We start from the raw sequence: 18275 nt of genomic DNA, 5'->3' as shown, positions 1-18275 counted from the left end.
GTGCCCCCCTGCCAGGGAAGGGTGCCTAGGGTGTCCCCAGCAGAGCCAAGGGACACCAATCCCTCCCTGAGCTCTGCTCTGCAGCGCTGCGCTGAAAGCTCCATCCCCCAGGCTGCCAAATCCCAGCTCAGTCCTGGGTGAAAGTCACATTTTTCAGCCTAAAGTTTTCCTCACACTCACAGAACTCTGTGTTTTTATCTTGAAAAACTCCCAAGTTTTGAATGACTGAGGAGATCCTGGTGGCTGGGAAGAGGAAACCAGGTACAGCTCCACAAATCCTGCTTGGACACCTCAACTACAGCATCAGGAGTCTGAGCCTTTCCTGAGGGATTAAGGACCTGTTCTAGTGGGAAAGAAATGTAAAATCCAGAGTTCCCAGCAGTGTTCTACCAGGGAAAGAAATGTAAAATCCAGAGATCCCAGCAGTGCCCTGTCAGGGAAAGAAATGTAAAATCCAGAGCTCTCAGCAGTGTTCTACCAGGGAAAGAAATGTGAAATCCAGAGTTCTCAGCACGGTTCTACCAGGGAAAGAAATGTGAAATCCAGAGCTCTCAGCAGTGTTCTACCAGGGAAAGAAATGTAAAATCCAGAGTTTTCAGCAGTGTTCTACCAGGGAAAGAAATGTGAAATCCAGAGTTCTCAGCATGGTTCTACCAGGGAAAGAAATGTGAAATCCAGAGCTCTCAGCAGTGTTCTACCAGGGGAAGAAATGTAAACTCCAGAGTTTTCAGCAGTGCCCTGTCAGGGAAAGAAATGTAAAATCCAGAGTTCCCAGCAGGGTTCTACCAGGGGAAGAAATGTAAAATCCAGAGTTCCCAGCACTGTTCTACCAGGGAAAGAAATGTAAAATCCAGAGTTCCCAGCAGTGTTCTACAGGAAAAGAAATGTGAAATCCAGAGTTCCCAGCAGTGTTCTCCCAGAGTCTTCTGAGGACCACCCAGGCCTGAAAATCCTGTGTGCTAGAAGGGAAGGGGAAAGAAAAATTCCTGCAGGATGGGAGGGTGGAAAGTTCATAAGCAAGAGGCATGGGATGCTCAGGGGGTGGTGGAACCTCACAGGTTTGGTCTCAAGTCTGATACAGAGTCAGGCCAGACTCAGTGCTTTATCATCACCCCATTTTTCTGCCAATGCAGACCCACTAGGGCCAGTCTGGAGGACATTTGGCTCACTGGGAGGAATCTGTGATTCTGAAGTACCTTCCCAGTCTGGATATGTCAGGATTTTCTGTGGATCTCCCAGGGAGAGAGGCCTGGCATGTGAGCTCCCTGACTCAGCAAGGCTGCACTCCTGGGTTAGTTTTTGCTGTTGTTTATGTGGGGCCTGAAATAATCTTTGCTCTTTGACATATTTGGTATTTTAATTTTGTTACTTGAGGTAGCATTTTAGCAGGGACCTTTGTGCAAAGCAGCAATTCCCAGCACCTCTGTGATGCACACAGAAATGATGTGGGATTCAAGTGGCCAGCAGGGAGAATTTCCTGTGGAATATTCCTGTGGGTGAGATGGAATAGTGATGTCTTAGGATCTAGCTTTTCTATTTTTCAGACCCTGTACTGCTTTAGTGTATAACTCTAAAACTCCTTAGCCTGTCAGCTGCTGTTCTCCCATTTTATTCAGATAAAACAATTCCTCTCTAGGCCTGAAACTCAAGGACACCTGACTGTTTTAGGCCTGTGTCTGAGTTTGAAAAGCCAGGTGTCTGCTAAGAAAGGCAGGAGCCTCCCCTGAAACGGAAAATGTAAACCCCCTCCCTCAGAATTGTTATGAATTTGAAATTAAGGGGGGCTCTCAGGCAAAGATATGGGAATGGGAATAACAGTTCTTTATAAGGAAAGAAAATAAAATCTAAAATAAACAACGCAGTAATACAAACCAATCCACAGCCAGAGTGAGAGCAGGAGCTGCCCCCCTGTGTGTCAGGGTGGTGGCATATTCTCACTGACCAATCCAGTACAAGATACAAATCCTAGAGCATTTCCATACAGCCTATAAGAATCCCTACATTACCATACTGTGCTACATTTTAAACCCTAAAAACTCCTCTTTGGGCACCTTCTGCCAAGCTGTAGGGTCTGCTCTGCCCCTTGGGCCTGTCTGCAAGCAGAGGGTGTTGTTCCATCAAAAGGGGATCACCTTCAGTGGCCACACCATTGTTTTCCAGTTGTTCAGTAACTGAGGGATCTCAAAGCTTGCTTTCATTTCAATCTCGCTTATAGTTTCCATATTCTCCAAACTCTTGCCAGACAATCCCATTTGACAAGGCTTTCCCGTTTCACCTTCCCCAAGAGGCGACGGAGCAGCGCCCGGGCGTTACCTGCAGCCGCCAGGTGCGCGGTGACCTCGTCGGCCGCCGTGGAGTTGAGGATGTCGGAGTCGTCGTAGGAGGTGTCCTCGGGCGAGGAGGGCGAGTCCTCGTCGGCGCTCAGCATGCTGTGCTCCGTGTAGGTGGCCACGTGCACCTGCTGCACCTGCTGGGCCACGGCGTGCGCCTCGATGGTAGCCATGTGCTCTGCCTGGCTCACCCCGTGCTCTTCCATCAAGAGTCACTGCCGGGACAAAAAACCATGACAAAAAACCCTGACAAAAAGGTGTGACAAAAAAAACGTGACAAAAAAATGTGACAAAAAACCGTGACAAAAAGCCAGGCTGTGAGCAGCAGGGACAGAGATCACCTCCTCCCTCAGGGTGTCTGCAAGAGGGAAATAACTCTGCCAAGAGCCAGGAGAGTTTTAACCTAAAACTCTTTAGGTTAAAGAGTTTGGAAAAATCCACACTTCCAAAAAGAACACGGCACCCAGACATCATTATCTCTGCTGGAGGGAAGGTCCCCAAGGACCCTGCAGCCCTAAGATTCTCCATTGAACGGTCAAAGGTGGGACTTGGTTTTGCCACATCAAGTTCCAGCTCTCAGGGAAGAGGCCTGAGGGTGACACAAAGTCTCCTCTGACCTCAATAGCTCAGGACACAAACAAAGATGCCAGCACAGAATCCCAGGAGCACTGAGGGTGGAAAAGACCTCTGAGATCATCGAGTCCAACCTACGTCCCCTCCCCAGAGCAGAGCACCAGGTGGCACATCCAGGAATTCCTTGGACACCCTCAGGGATGGGGACTCCACCATCTCCTTGGGCAGCCCCTGCCAAGGCCTGAGCCCCCTTCCATGGGGAAATTCCTGCTGATTCCCCCCTGAGCTGCCCTGGCCCAGCCTGAGGCCGTTCCCTCTGCTCCTGTCCCTGTTCCCGGCTGTGCCCTCCTGGCAGGGACTTGTGCAGAGCCACCAGGGCCCCCTGAGCCTCCTTTGCTCCAGGCTCAGCCCCTGCCCAGCTCCCTCAGCCCCTCCTGGTTCTCCAGACCCTTCCCAGCTCCCTCAACCCCTCCTGGCTCTCCAGACCCTGCCCAGCTCCCTCAGCCCCTCCTGGCTCTCCAGACCCTTCCCAGCTCCCTCAGCCCCTCCTGGCTCTCCAGACCCTGCCCAGCTCCATTCCCTGGACACACTCCAGCCCCTCCGGATCTTTCTGCTCGGGAGGGGCCCAGACCTGGACTCAGAGTCCAGAAAGAGGCAAAGCCATCACAGCCCAAGCACAAATATCACAGAAAGCTGATTTATTACAGCATCCAGTGGCAAAGCACCGAGCAAAGCAGCAGCTTACAGAGCCAGCAGGGCCCTGGACCACACACTGGGAGCACAGATCTGGGCAGAAGGACCAGGATGGGAGGTGCAGGGATATTTTCAGTCTGTGCCTGCTGTACGTTTGTGGCAAAGAAAAGGCACATCCCTAAGAGATTTTCCAACAGGAGAATTAGAACCTCAACCCTCAAAAAGAGATTCCCCAAAGGGAATCTGCTCCTGCTCAGGGCAAAGAGCAGAAAGAGGTGACCAGCTGCAGGGAATAAGAAAATAAATTTAAAAAAAGGTTCTGACCTGGTAAGAACAGTCATGGAATTACAGCTCCTGACTTACACAGATCACAGAATGCCATGAGGGGTCACTGAGACACAGGAACCCAAACCATTTTGTCAAGAGGGGTATTTTGACCAAACAAAAAGGAGGTTGCAGCCAGGTGGGAGTTGGTCTCTTCTCCCAAGCCACAGGATAAGAGGAAATGGGTTCAAGTTGTGCTGGGGAAGTTTAGATGGGATTTTAGGGAACATTTCTTCTCCAAAGGGATTGCCAGTGGAACAGGGAAGTGCTGGACCCCCATCCCTGAAGGGATTTAACAGACCCTGGGGACATGGTTAGGGATGGGATCGGCAGTGCTGGGGAAGGGTTGGAATATTCCAGCCTGAGGGACAGCAGAATTGCTGTTGTGAGACTGTCACAAACCTACTGAGGCTACAGCTAAAGCCAAACCAGCTTCAGACTCCCAATCCTCCCAAAAAAAGCTGCTGGAGTCTGATGTTGCTGTTGTCCAACCCTGTTTACAACTTGGGTTGTAATATTAGAACCATCCAAAAATAGCAGGAGTTCAAACAGTGCCAGCAAGGAAGGGACTGAGACTTCGAGGTGCAAATTGAGACAAACTGAAAACTTCTGGTGGAGAAACAATCAGCCTTAAACTCCTGCCATGAAACTCACACTGCCATCACCACAGAAAAATGGGTAGGAAAATAATATCTGTACATTGAGACAAACTGAAAACTCCTGGTGGAGGAACAACCAGCCTAAAACTCCTGCCATGAAACTCACACTGCCATCACCACAGAAAAATGGGTGGGAAAAAATATCTCAAGTAAATCCTTATGGACCAGCTTAACAGATTTCCCAAGACACTGAGCTTTTCCTGAAAGGGGACATTGCTGCTTTTCTGACTATTAAAATTTAAAAAACCCATGGGAAGATGTGATCAGAACATGACTGATAGAGCACAGTGACTTTAAAGTCAGGAGACAAGACCCCAAGACAACAAATGAAACCACTGGAACTAAACCTTGCACTCAAGGCAGCCTACACCTAATGTCACCAACACTGAAACCTTGGGGAGCCATTCCCGTATTCAAATTATTCCCAAAGGATTCCTGACCACAGCCAGGCTTTGTGGGCCACCACCTTGGCTGGCAGGTGAAGGTGTCACCAAGCTGGGCCAGCCAAGCACCCCTGTGACACATGCAAAGGATGGGGCCTGGATTGGGGCAGGGATCTGGGCACAGGGATGAAAGGAAAGCTGTTCCCTTCATCCTTTAGAGAGGAGCATTCCCCACCCCGGGAAAGGAAGGGTGATCCCTGGTGTTCTCCCAAAACCAGAGCAGTTTCAGGAGGAGGGACAGCCTAATGACACAGCGGTGACTGCAAGGACATTTCTGGACACCTCCTTAGTCCAGAAGGCTTGGATGACAGCCAGTAGTTTGTTTTAAAGTCATTTAAAGTGTTTATAGAAAAATATGAGGATAAAGTCCCTCTCACCACACAGTGCAGCTGCTTCATGAGTGTGTAAGGGGTTCCCTTGGTGTCCTGTCAGCCCTGACCAGTGGCCGCTGACAGCATCACTGGAGGAACACCAGAGGCAGGAGGAAACAGCAGAGCTGCCCCACTCAAACCACCAGAAAACAACAGGAACTGGTTGCAAACCCCATAAATTCCACACCACATTTAAACCCACGTGGATTGAAATGAAGGTCTCTGTGGTGTGATTCTAACAAGTCACAACTCAGCCCATAAAACCCCCACAGACACCATCCTCTACCATCACCATACAGCTTAAAGGGTGCTTAAAACTGAGTCCAAAATGAAAATCCCACACCAGAAAAAATCACGAGAAACAGCAGCACCATGGAAAAACTCCCTTACACAGGCAGGGCCTGGAATGATTTTAAACCTTTATCCCACTGAAGAGGTTTTGCTTCAGATGCTGCAGGAGACACGACTGAGACAGACTGAAGCTGGAGATGAGCATTTATCCTCTGCAATGTTAAATCATGATGCCATTTTTACCAACTCAGCCCACACCTCATTAATTTGAAACCCTGCTCAGATCAGCAATAAATAAAAAGAATCACTGGGTCTCGTTTCTTTGGTGGTTTAAATAACTTTGAAAGGAAGCAAAATAGGAATTCTGTGGAGCTTTTGAGAGACCTGCTTGCTCTGTCCTCTCATGAGAGGATCCCTCCTAGGATACAACCATGAAAGGGACATTGGGGAAGGTCACCCTTTCCTTCTCTGTAGGAAATCACCCCCTAAATCAGGTTCTGGCCACTGTTTGCTGTTCCCCTTCCCTTTGCTGGGAGGGAGATTCCCCACTAACTGCTGCTTCATCTCCACGAGCCACAGAACAAGGCTGGAGCAGTTTCCCAAGATGCTGCTGGTGGCACCCAGGACTTCCCTGCTCCTGCTGAGCTGCTTCCTCACTCCCAGGAGGGTAAGGAAGACCCCACTTCCATTTTATTTCAAGATCTACCAACAGTTTGTGGCTGCCACTCCTCTTCCTCCTCCCTGCCACAGCACCACGGGCACGGCTGGCAGCTCGTGACGGGGAGGGATCCAAAGCACCTTTGATGAGCTGGGCTGACGTGATGTGAGGGAGATTTTTCAACTGGGTCACACTCGGTGGATTCAATCAGGTTGGAAAGCACTTCCCCTGCACTGAGTGCTCAGGAATGTGTTCTTTAAAAAGCTCTTCCACACTTCTGGCTGTGCATCTCGATAAACTCCGATTTCCCCGCAGAGGCAGCCTGGGATAATTACTAAGTGAAAACTGATCTTAGCAGGAAATCAATCACTGGCCATTTCCTAATAAAATCAAACCCTGTTGGAGTGGAATTAGACCTTTGAAATTGTCCAGTCCTGCTTTTCCTGTTCTGGCACAAGACCCTCTATGCAGTTTTTCAGGAGAGCAGGCACATCCTGGTTTAGCACCTGCAGATTTCTGCTACATCACATTTTGATGGTCACAACCACAGAGAGCCAACCTCCTCTGAGAACAAACACAAACCCAGGGATGTATTCCATGATTTTTACCAGGAGATGAGATTGAAATCAGTGGTCAGAGAGATTTGTGTCTTCCCTCCATGAGAATGGCCAGACACGAGCTGGGTTTGGTGGTTCCTGGCATGGTCTGGCTCAGAGGGGCTGCTCCAGCTGAGGGGAGGATTAGAGGGCAACCTTTAAAAAGGAGGAATGGCCACTCCTGGTGTTGTCCTGGCTCGGTTTCTCCTCCATCTGGGCCAACCTGGCATCTCATCCACCTCCGAGCCGGGGCGTGGAGCTCCCTCCCGGCATCTCCTGAGAGTGCTGGTGAAGAAAGCACTTCCAGGAGAAACCAGGAGCTCTGTGCCAGCCAATTCCAACAGCACCAGCCCCCACTCCCACCAATCAACCACCGCCACGCCAGTCCCAGAGCTTCTCCTGCTCTTTTCTCCACGGGGACAGGAGAGAGAGGGCGTCCAGGTGTCCCCAGCAGGTGATTCCAGACTCCCAGTCACACAGATGCAGCTCTTTCCTTGATTTCCACATTGCATTGGCATCTCTCACTGGGTAAGTATCGTTCATTAATTCCTATTTAGGGTGAACTTGACACCTCTCCTGTATAAAACTGCGCCTAGAGGGAATCACCCCTGCGGGTCTGATAAGCAAACACCACCATTCACCGGGATAAGCTCGATTAATATCTCACTGATTGCCACAACTCATTGAAAACGCGCATTTAAATACCAAAATCCCATTTTCCAAGGGAAAAAAAAAAAAAAAAAAGCTCTCTTGTTCATGAGGAAAACTTTGAAGCCAACACCACAACCTGCTAAAAAACTGTTTGTTTTTTTTTTCCCTCCAGTGGAGCACCTGCCCGTCCAGAAGCTGCTCAAGGTTTTGGATGGGAAAGACTCTCCGGGACTGGAGACACTGACTCCTGTCAGCAGCACGGCTGATACCAGGCACAAAGCAAGATAAGACACTCCAGTTTTTTCCCTTCCTATCAAGATTGAAGTGAACATCTCATTTACGTGCTCGGCACAGATACGGTGACTCGAGCAACACCAGGATCCAGCTCTCGTTCCACAGCGTCCTCCTGTGGCATAACATTAGTAAAATGATCCTTTTAATTAGCACGGGGTACAAAAAATACCAAAAACCCAATGCTCCTGGTCTCGGCGTGAAAAGCCCTGAAATCAAATGAATTCTAGCAAACAAAGCCAAAATTCCTTCTATTAACGCGCTCTCTTTGTCACAATCTCACATCAAAGAGCAAAGAAATCCCCCTGCAGGGGAAAAACTTTCACTGTGGCAGCTCTGGAAAAGAAACCAACAGGATTTCACAGGTATTTATTAGGATAATGGCTCCTACGTGCTGCTGAGAGCTGCCATCAGGGACAATGGGACTTGCAATGGGCCCTTTTTGCAGCTAAATTTCATATATTTAGCACCGAACACCAGCAGGAAGCCACGGGGTAAACACAAAGATGAGGTGGATTGCCCTTGAAGACTCTTCTCAAGCTTTGGCACCAAGAAACGACATCCCAGTGGAATCAGCCCTCCCCAGGAAGAGTCCAAGAAAGAAAAGGGCACAATTCCCATTTGGAAACCCACGGGAAGGGCACCACCGCATCCCAGGCTGTGGCAGCCGAGTGAAACCCAAACCTGGCAGTGAAACTGCACCCAGAACCGTGAACCTCTGGATGGAATTCTCATTTGGCATTCCCGTGCCTGCCCCAGGCTCTGCAGGCTTCACAGGCAGCATTTGGGGTGACTCCCCCTCACCAGTACCCACCAGTAGCACCTTTTTCCCCTCAAATCTTTTTGCAGGATGCGTGGTCTGCCACAGGTTTAGGAACCAGGACATGATAAATGCCACTCTCTGAGGTAATACTTTATAACTCTTGCATTTTATTCAAAGAGCCACACAGAAATCCCAATTTTAACCTATTTTCCTCAGACCTGCAGAACCCAGGAGTCGTTCTAACAGCGTGAAGCGAGTTACTCATCTTTAGTCAATTCAGCTCTTTTAATTAACAGCCAGAAGTTGTCTTTTAAGGATTCTTCCTCACCCAACGAGCACAGGCTGCTGTTTGGTGCTGGCTGAAGCATTCCTGGCTGGGCACAGAGGTGCAGCCCTTGGGATTACTGCTGGAAAAGACAGAGCATGGCCCTGCCTGGCCGCTGTAAGGTGCAAATGTGCCCATTTTAATCCTCTTTCGTGGAGAGAGAGGATTAGTGGTTATGCTGGACTACCACAGGAAGAGAGAATGGGTGACACAGAAAGGTTTGAGCAACAGGGAGGGGACAGAGATGCTGTGGAGGCTCCGGGGTGGGAAGGATCACCACGTGCCCAGCATGGACGAGCTCTGTCCAGCCTTGGCTCCATCTGGGAATATCCTCAGTTGGACAGGATCCACGGGAACAGAACATCCATCCAACTCCTGACCCTGCACAGAGACCCCAGTCCCACTCTGTGCCTGGCAGCACTGTCCAAATTCTCCTGGAGCTCTGGAGCCTCAAGGCTGTGCCAGAGCTGATATATATATGATCTATCTATCTATCTATCTATCTATCTATCTATCTATCTATCTATCTATCTATCTATCTGATACCCAGCCTGATATCCAACCTGACCCTCCCCTGACACAGCTTAAAACCATTTCCTCAGATCCTGTCCCTGGTCACACAGGGCAGAGACCAGAGCTGCCCCTCCTGAGGAAGCTGCAGCTCCCAGTGAGTCTCCCCTCAGCCTCCTCTCCTCCAGGCTGGACAAACCAAGGCCCCTCAGCTGCCCCTCAGCCCCTTCCTCATCCCTGTGTCCCTCCTTTGGACACTCTCTAATACCTTTGTACCTTTTTTCTATGGTGGTGCCCAAAATGACGATGGGTCACCTTAAGGACTCAGTCCTCACAAGGCATTAAGTCAAGATCAGCACGTGGTGAGAACAGACAGTACAGTCCCAAGCACGTTTAATTATCAAACTTCCACCAAAATGGCAGCCTGGCCACCCCTTCTTTAAGTTCAAGTGGTTCAAGAACACGTCTGCTTGGCTGCCCTGCAAAATACGCACTTGAGGAGGAAAAACTCCCCAGAAAATCCACTGGGAACTCATGAACATAAGGACATGGAGCTGCTGGAGCAAATCTACAGGAGGCCCCGGAGCTGCTGCAGGGCTGGAGCCCCTCAGTTCCCAGGGATCCAGGCTGGGAGAGCTGGGGGTGCCCAGCCTAGAGAAGGCTCCAGGGAGAGCTTCCAGCACATTCCAGGGGCTCCAGGAGAGCTGCAGAGGGGCTGGGGCCAAGGCCTGCAGGGACAGCACCCAGGGAATGGCTCCCAGTGCCAGAGGGCAGCCAGGGATGGGATCTTGGCAATGAGGAATTCCTGGCTGGGCTGGGATTGCCAGAGCAGCTGGGGCTGCCCCTGCATCCCTGGCAGTGCCCCAGGCCAGGCTGGACACTGGGGCTGGAGCAGCCTGGGACACTGGGAGGTGTCCCTGCCATGGCACAAGATGAGCTGTAAGGTCCTTCCAGCCCAACCCATTCCACAATTCCATGATGACTCCACGACCCCAGAAAGGGAAACTGACCCTGTGCAAACACAGCAGGTACGTGAGAAAATCCCAGGAGAAAATCCCACCTCAGTCACACTCGCAGCCTCACATTCTGCACCTCCAACATTTGTGTTTTCTGGAGGGGAAAAAAACCCTGCGTTTCCAGCCCAACCACACCAGAGAGATTTTTGCCTGCCAGCCTTTCAGGTGGGAAGCACCTCCAAGCTGGGTTTAAATGCTGGTCCCAGGTTTGCCTCTCCACGCTGACAGAGCCTGTTGAACAGGCCGGGCGCTGCGCTCTCCGTGTCCCCTCGGTGCCACACGGGCAGGGGGGACTCTGCAGACCCACAGAGAGCACCCAGAACTGAGCCACCCTGCAATTCCAGCCCTGAGCCACCCTAACCCTGTGGCTAAAGCTTTTCCTGCCTTGAGCACAGTATGCAAATCCTGGGGGAATTCCACACACAGCTCCTGCCACAACCCCACGCTCCACCTGCTGAAAATGGACTGTGGATTTTTATTTGCTGCCACATTTTGTCCTTCAGATCTTCTTCCACCACTACCTCCATCTACACACGCTTCAGATTATCAGGGCTGAAGTATTCCAACCATTCCCAGGGAAATTCACTGTTTCTTTCTGGAGCAAGGCACCAAATTCACCGATTTACCCCTAAATCCATGGGAATGCTTACGATGCAGAATTCATAAGCCTGAAAATAACCCAACTTTCAACTCAAAGCAACCACAAGAAGAGCTCTGAATCCACCAGCTCCTTCTAGGGAGGGAAGGGAGCAGCACTGTTGGAGTCCCTTCTCCTCCCAAAGGGAAATCAGGAGTTAAAGGATTTTCCTGGTGCCCAAGGAAGCGGCTGCAGAAGCAGCAGGAGACTCTAAAGGCTGACACCAAGAATAAACTTCTTCATTTACACAGCACTCCTCAGCATAAATAAAACATGGGCACTCTGGGCTGTGGCTTTGCAAGTATTTTTGACCCAGAGTATGGAGTTTTCCAAGTCATCCCTGTCTGATTCCTTTAATTAGATGGTTATGTAATGAACAGTGGGAGGGACTCAGTTACTTCTGGATTGGCTTCCTTGGTCACACTGAACACAACCAAACGTGGTCTGTGAGTGAAAATACACTTTCATGGGTTTTTTCCTTCTGTATTTGAGGTCAGGTGAATTTTGTAGGGCTGAAAAAGTTGAGTTTCCCTCCGAGTCACTGCAGGATCTGAGCAACCCATTTATTATTTATAGGCACCACAGGCAGCACACAAACAATTCACACATCTGCCAAACAAAAATAACAACAAAAATAATGCTCTAAACTAAGGAGACTCCTGCTGCCATCCTCCAGCACAAAACCAGGCTACACTCCCTGGCAAAAGCAGCAGTCCCTGAGAAAGGGTGGAAATCAGGAAGGAGACACTGGAATTCCCAGTCCTACTGAGATGGAATCCACCTGCCATCCCGAGTGTCCAAAGGGGTTTTGTACAGCCACGTCTTTTTTTCCAGGAGGGAAAAACCAAGGTGGAATTTCATTGACATGAAAATGTCAGCGTGGATCAGGACAAGCTGTGAGCTGCACCAAACACAGCCTGCAGCTCCCTGGGCTCCATCTGGCAGAGCAAGGGATTCCCTCCTGGACTTCTTCTTGGATTCCTTCTCGGAGTCTGGCAAGCAACTCATCCACAGCAAACCCAGAGCAGCCTCAGAGTCCTTCCCAAAAAACTGGAACGCAGCCTGAGCTCCAAAATCCTGGGAAAAACCTCTCAGACTCTGGTGAAACGCAGGGACAGCTCCTGGCTGCAGCTGTGACATTCCCAAAGGATAACAGGCTCTGAGGTTTCCCAGAAACTGGACACATCCCAGCCAGCCCCACTGTCCACCTGGCAACTGGAGCAGCCCCACCAGTTTTGGGGGGAAAAAAAAAAGCAGAAAGACCAGAATTGGGGAATCCACAAATATTGAACCCTACTGCAACTGCTGCAGTGGGCACAGAACAAAGCTGAATTCCCCAAAGCTGGAAGCTCCTGGATGCTGCAGGTTTACCTGGACAGGTGAGAGGCTCCTCATCCCTGGCACAAAGCCCTGCACAGTTCTGGACCTTAAAGCTTTTCTCACACTGCACTGCAGCCTTTAGGCTGGGACGTGGTGAGGGCTTCTGGGGGCAGCTTTAGTTTGAAGAGATAAAAGACACCAATGATGTTCTGAGTTCTGTAATTTGCAATATTTGGAAACCACAGGGACTTTGCCAGGATTTATTCACCTGGTCTGGATTCACAGGCAAAATGAGCTGATGAAGAGATCCATGAGGGCAGACACACAAATTTAATCACTAAAATAAGCGAGAAATGGATCAGGGCAGGGGTGTGGGAAAGCATTAAAATGACCTAACAAAAAGCTGAACTCCAAACCCTAAGAGGATGGATCCCCTTTAAACACACACAGGGACAGGGTTCCACTTCATCCAAGGGAATGGCTGGAGCTGTGTCAGGGGGTTTAAGCCACATTTTGGAAAAGGTTCTTTCCGCAGAGGGTAGTGGGGCACTCAACAGTACCAGTAAAATCCCCACTGTGCATCAGAAGTTATTTTAAAACCTCCCAAAAAAGTGGTTTAAAATGATTTTATTAAACATCTTGGGCACTGGGTAATGGGTAACACAAAATATCTGAACTGTGTGGTTTTTTCCCACAGATCAACTTCAGAAGCAGCCTAAGGAAGATAAAGTCCAAGGCTGAATTTCACAGAACTCCCTGCACTGAAAATCATCAACACAACCCCACCACTCCTACTGACAGCACAAAATGTTCTTATGTAGAAAAGGGTGGACTAAATTTTCTTGGTAAAAGGGATTCAGGAGCACAGCAGAGTTCACTGTGCCCTGCTGCCTTCCTGGAGGACAACTTCCCACATCAGAGAAAGGTAATGCATAAAAAATAATAATTCCCAAACCCTTCAAGAGAGAGAATCTGCATGGAAACCTCCCTCCTTTGGAAAAGCAATGGAAACATTCCCAGAGCTTGTGCATGCACATGGCAGAAGTTGGACATGACCACCCTAGAAGGGAGATGGACACCAAGAGTGGCCCCAGTGCTCCCAGTCTGGGCTCCTTCTCTCTCTCGGGGTTCCTTGGTTTCCCCTACAGGACTGAAATATTCCAGGCCTGAGCTTGCCAGAAGTTAAATCTCCTGGTTTAAGGCTGAAAAAAAGGTGATCCAGGCTCCTGAGAGACAGAAAAGTGACGAAACCCCAGCATGGGAAGAATCCCTCACACCAAGACACCTGTGGGCTGCAGGTGGACATCAGAGCAGCTGACCAGGCTTCTGTCCAGGGAATTCCAGCCAATTAATGGCAGGAATTTAATGGCAGGACAAACCCCACAGTGGCCAAGCTCCCTTGGGAGCGAAGAGGCCTTTCCATGGAATCATGGACTGAAGTTGGGAAAGCCCTCTGAGAGCATCGAGTTCAACCTTCAACTCAACCCTGCCGTGTTCACCACCAAACCTCAGCTTCAGGGGCCAAACTGAACAATGCCAGGGATGGGGATTCCACCACCTCCCTGGGCTTAATCCCCCAAATTTCCCATTTTCCTGACGGAGCAGCACAGAGGTGCAACCTCCCACCCACACCAAGGACTCTCACTGGCAGGGCTGGCTTTTCCAGGATGGTTTCATTTAACCTCTGGAATGGGGTGGCCAAGGCTCCTCTGTCAGACCCCACATTTCCTAAATCCTAAAATATTCCAGGACCTGCACAAAACCTGCAGGGATGAGGCTGAGGGCTCCCAGCTCGCTGTGTTTATGGCCTGTGCACAAGAGCTCATCAGCAAACCTCACAAAAATGATGCGAGGCTCATGGAAAACAACCAGGATGCAACAAAACTCCACAAAAACCAGCTGAGATGCTCTGCAAAACACCAAAAACACTCCAAGAAACTACAGAGGAACAAGAGAGGATTTAAATGAACCCTGCACTGTGACACTCGGTGGAATCATGGAATGGTTTGGGTTGGAGGGGACCATAAATCCCATCCCATTTTCCCACCAGCCCAGGTTGCTCCAAGCCCCATCCAACCCGGCCTTGGACATTTCCAGGGATGGATGGGCAAGGTTAAAACCCAGAAAAATTCGGTTGTTACAATCCTCAGCTTCCCACAAGTACCATCATCATCATCATCATCATCGTGCACTTCCTCTTTCACCCTCAAGAGAAAAAAATAAATCATTGATCCCAGTTTTACCACCAGCACAAAAATTTCAATTAAAAAGATGAACAATTCTCTCACCCATTTCCTCAATATTTGGGAAATGAAAGATCACTGTGAGAGGATTTGGAAAGGAGCAATTGTGATGTGGCTGAAGGAGAAGAAAGGATGAGTTCACATTGGGAATCCTCTCAGGATGTGGGAAGAGGGTCTAAAACTGTGCTCAGAGACCAACAAGGCTTAGAAACAAAACCACAACAGCCAGGCCCTGCCTAAGGGATTAAAAATCCCAAATTCAGGAAATAACAGTCCAGTGAAGGAGAGAAAAATAATAAAAACATAAAGCAGAGTACCCAAACTCGAACAGAGAAAACATCTCCCCACACAACAAAAATCATCTGCAGCTGAAAGAAAGCTTAGACTTGGTAACCTCAAATGTAGGAAGTCTTGAGCTGAATTATTTCTGTCCCTTAATTATTATTTACACTAAAAAGGGCCTGAGCACCTCAGTCACAGCCAGGTCTGTGCTGAGCCAGATGTTTTAGAGCCCTTTTCTGGGTATGTTTATATACAGCCAGTTACACCCCTTTTTATAGGCAATTTACAGCCCTTTTTTGGGTATATTAATGGAGGGGAGGTGAGTGATTAACACGTTTCAAGTCGCTCCCAACCTCCTGTACAGAGGGAGGAAAATTATACATGTGCAAAATGTAAAGAAAAATAAAGGGGAGGGAGAAAGGGGGGGTAAAAGGGGAAAAAGAGGAATGAGAGGAAAAAAAAGGGGGGGAAAGGGAGAATGAAGGGGAACTTCATCAATGAGCTCAGAGGTCTTTTCCAACTTAACTGGTTCTGTGATTCTGGGGCAAGAAATAGGAGGTGAAGGGGAAAAAACACCAAAGATGAAGGGAGGAATGAAAGGGGGCATGGAGAGGAACTTTATCAAGGTTGCACTCATTTATCTCTAAGGCCTTTTACAAACGAATTGATTATGGGGGAGAAAGGGGAGATGAAGGGAAAAAATGAGGGTGAGGGGAAAAAATGGGGGTGTGAAGGGAAAAAAAAAGAGTGGGCAACAAGCAAAAAAAGGGGGGGGTTAAAAGAAAACAGAAGGGGGGTGAAGAGTAAAAAAATGGGGGTGAAAGCAAAAAAGTGGGGGTGAATACAAAAAAAGTGGGTGAAGGCAAAAAAAGGGGGGGTGAAGAAAAAAAAAGGGGGAGGGTGAAGGAGGAAAAAAAAGGAGGGATAATGGGTTAAAAAAAAAAAGGTGGTGAGGGCCAAAAGCAGGCAAGAAGGGGCTCCGAGAACAGCAGGGAAAAGGGCGAAGCAAAAGCCCCGCCAATGTCTGCGGCCGCGGCCCAACTTCCCCGGCCGGCCGGGCCCGGCTCAGCCCGGGCGGGAGCTCCGAGGCCTCCCCGCACCCGCCGCCCCCCGGCCCTCGCTCCCGTGGCCGCTGCCCGCGCCGCCCGTCCCGGCCCCCCCGCGCTGCCCCGGCCCCGGGGCGGCCCCGCGGGCCCGGCGCGGCCGGGCGGTCGCGGCCGCCGGGGGAGCGGGTGCGGGCGGCGGGGGCCCCGCGTTGGTGCGGCTGCGCCGGGGCTGGAGGAGATTGCGCGGTAGGACGCTCACCTCAGAGCGGCTGCGCTGCGGCGGGCCCGCGCCGCGGGGCCGCGGCGGGCGGAGGGCGGGCGGCGGGCGAGCGGGGCGGCGGCGCGAGTCGCCCTCGGCCGCCGCGGTGGCGAGCGCGGGAGGCGGGGACCGGCGGCGGCGGCGGCGGCGGAGGAGGCCGGGGACAGCGAGAGGGGGGGAGCGGGACGTATGGCGTCATAGCGCCGCGCCGCCGCCATCTTGGGGAGGGCGAGGGCGGCGGGGGCGGCCATGGGCGGGAGGTCGGCGCCATGTTGGGGAGGTCGCGGCCGTTCCCGCCTCAGGGGCGCTGAGGGACGCGGGGCCGCGGCGGGGCTGAAACCGGGGTTGGAGTGGAAATCCAGGGGAACGCGGTCGGAAATAGATTTATTTTGGACATATATATGGTGGGAAAGGCCAGTTTAAATGGAAGTTACAGAAAAATCATTTTAAAATAGGCTCTTTTTCATATTTTTGGTGAGAACATCCAGTTTAAAGATGAGAGTTGCTAAAAAATCAGTTTAAAATACAATTTTTTGGTCATGTTTTTGGTCGACAAATCCAGTTTAAAATGGAAGTTGCAAAAAAAGCATTTTAAAATAAATATTTTTTATGCATGTTTTTAGTGGACAAATCCAGTTTAAAATGGAAGTTGCGGAAAAAACATTTTAAAATAAAAAATTATTTCGCATGTTTTTAGTGGACAAATCCAGATTAAAATGGGAGTTGTGGAAAAATCAGTTTAAAATTTATTATTTTCCCCATATTTTTGGTGGGGAAACCCAGTTTAAAATGAGAGTTGCGAAAAAATCAGTTTAAAATAGATATTTTTTTTGGCCATAATTTTGGTGGAAAAATCCAGTTTAAAATGTAAATTCTTGGAAAATACCTTTTAAAATAGACATTTTGAAAAAAATCTGTCCAAAATCATTTGGTGCAGAATTTTTTGCTTTTTTTTTGGTGAAAAAAAAAAATTAAAATGGATTTTTCTTTCATTGTTTTGGCGGAAAAATCTATTTTAAAGTGGAAATTGTGGAAAAAAGGTAGTTCAAAATGGAAATGTTTCCCTTATTTTTTTGGTGGAAAAAAATACAGTTTAGAACTGTTTATTTATATTTTTATTTAAGATACAGCACGAAAGGGAAATTTCTCCTTTTTTGTGGGAGAACCAGTGTTAAAAATCTACATTTTTCCCATTTTTGTGGGAAATTCCATTTTTAAATTTATTTCCCACGTTTTCTGTGGAAAAAACCAGTTAAAAATACAAATTGTTTCCGTTTTCTGTGGAACTCAAAATTCACCTCAGTGGACTGTCAGTGGGACTTAATAATATTAAAGGCCAATATAAACAATTCCATGGTTTAGGGAGCTAAAAAATAAAGGATTTGAAACACAGAGAGGAAAGGAGCTGAGGGAAATAATAAAAATGGGTGTAAATCTGTGGGATTTTTGACTCTTGAGGTAGAACTTGATACCTAATTCCCTGAAGATAATGGATTTCTTTTTTCCTTAGGAATGACATGGAAAACACGACAGGGACAGGCACAAGAAGAGTTCCCAGGAGTTGTTTAAGAGCAGCATGAGAAGCAAAATATTTTCAGGGATGTCCCTTCTTTTAGAGACAATTTGTGTTTATTCCATGCTCTGTGCTCTGGTGGGTCAAAAAATTCCTTGGGATTTAAATTAATCACCCTATATATATATACATATATATATATATATATACATATATATATATATATATATACCCACATATATATATATATATATATACACATATATATATACACATATATATATATACACATATATATATACACATATATATATATACACATATATATGTGTGTATATATATATATAATTATATATATATATACACATATATATGTGTATGGTTATATAGATATATATGGTTATATATAATGTAATATTATAATTAATATATTTATTATATACTCTACTTATTTATATCCCTCTATATATCTACCTATATA

General features: G+C 48.6%; 1 protein-coding gene across 1 annotated transcript in view; it reads right to left on the bottom strand.

Moving 5' to 3' along the window:
• Positions 1-16332, bottom strand: part of NRF1 (nuclear respiratory factor 1) — a 60156-nt gene extending 43824 nt beyond the window's left edge. The window contains exons 1-2 of the mRNA XM_036400914.1: positions 16282-16332; positions 2314-2545 (exon numbers count right to left, since the gene is read on the bottom strand). Of these exons, the coding sequence (XP_036256807.1) occupies positions 2314-2536 (223 nt within the window). The 5' untranslated portion in view covers positions 2537-2545; positions 16282-16332. The remainder of the gene's footprint in view (positions 1-2313; positions 2546-16281) is intronic.
• Positions 16333-18275: the final 1943 nt, after the last annotated feature.

This window comes from Molothrus ater, chromosome 5 (assembly GCF_012460135.2).
Source record: "Molothrus ater isolate BHLD 08-10-18 breed brown headed cowbird chromosome 5, BPBGC_Mater_1.1, whole genome shotgun sequence".
NCBI classification, from domain to species: domain Eukaryota; kingdom Metazoa; phylum Chordata; class Aves; order Passeriformes; family Icteridae; genus Molothrus; species Molothrus ater.
This window is presented reverse-complemented; position numbering and strand designations above follow the sequence as displayed.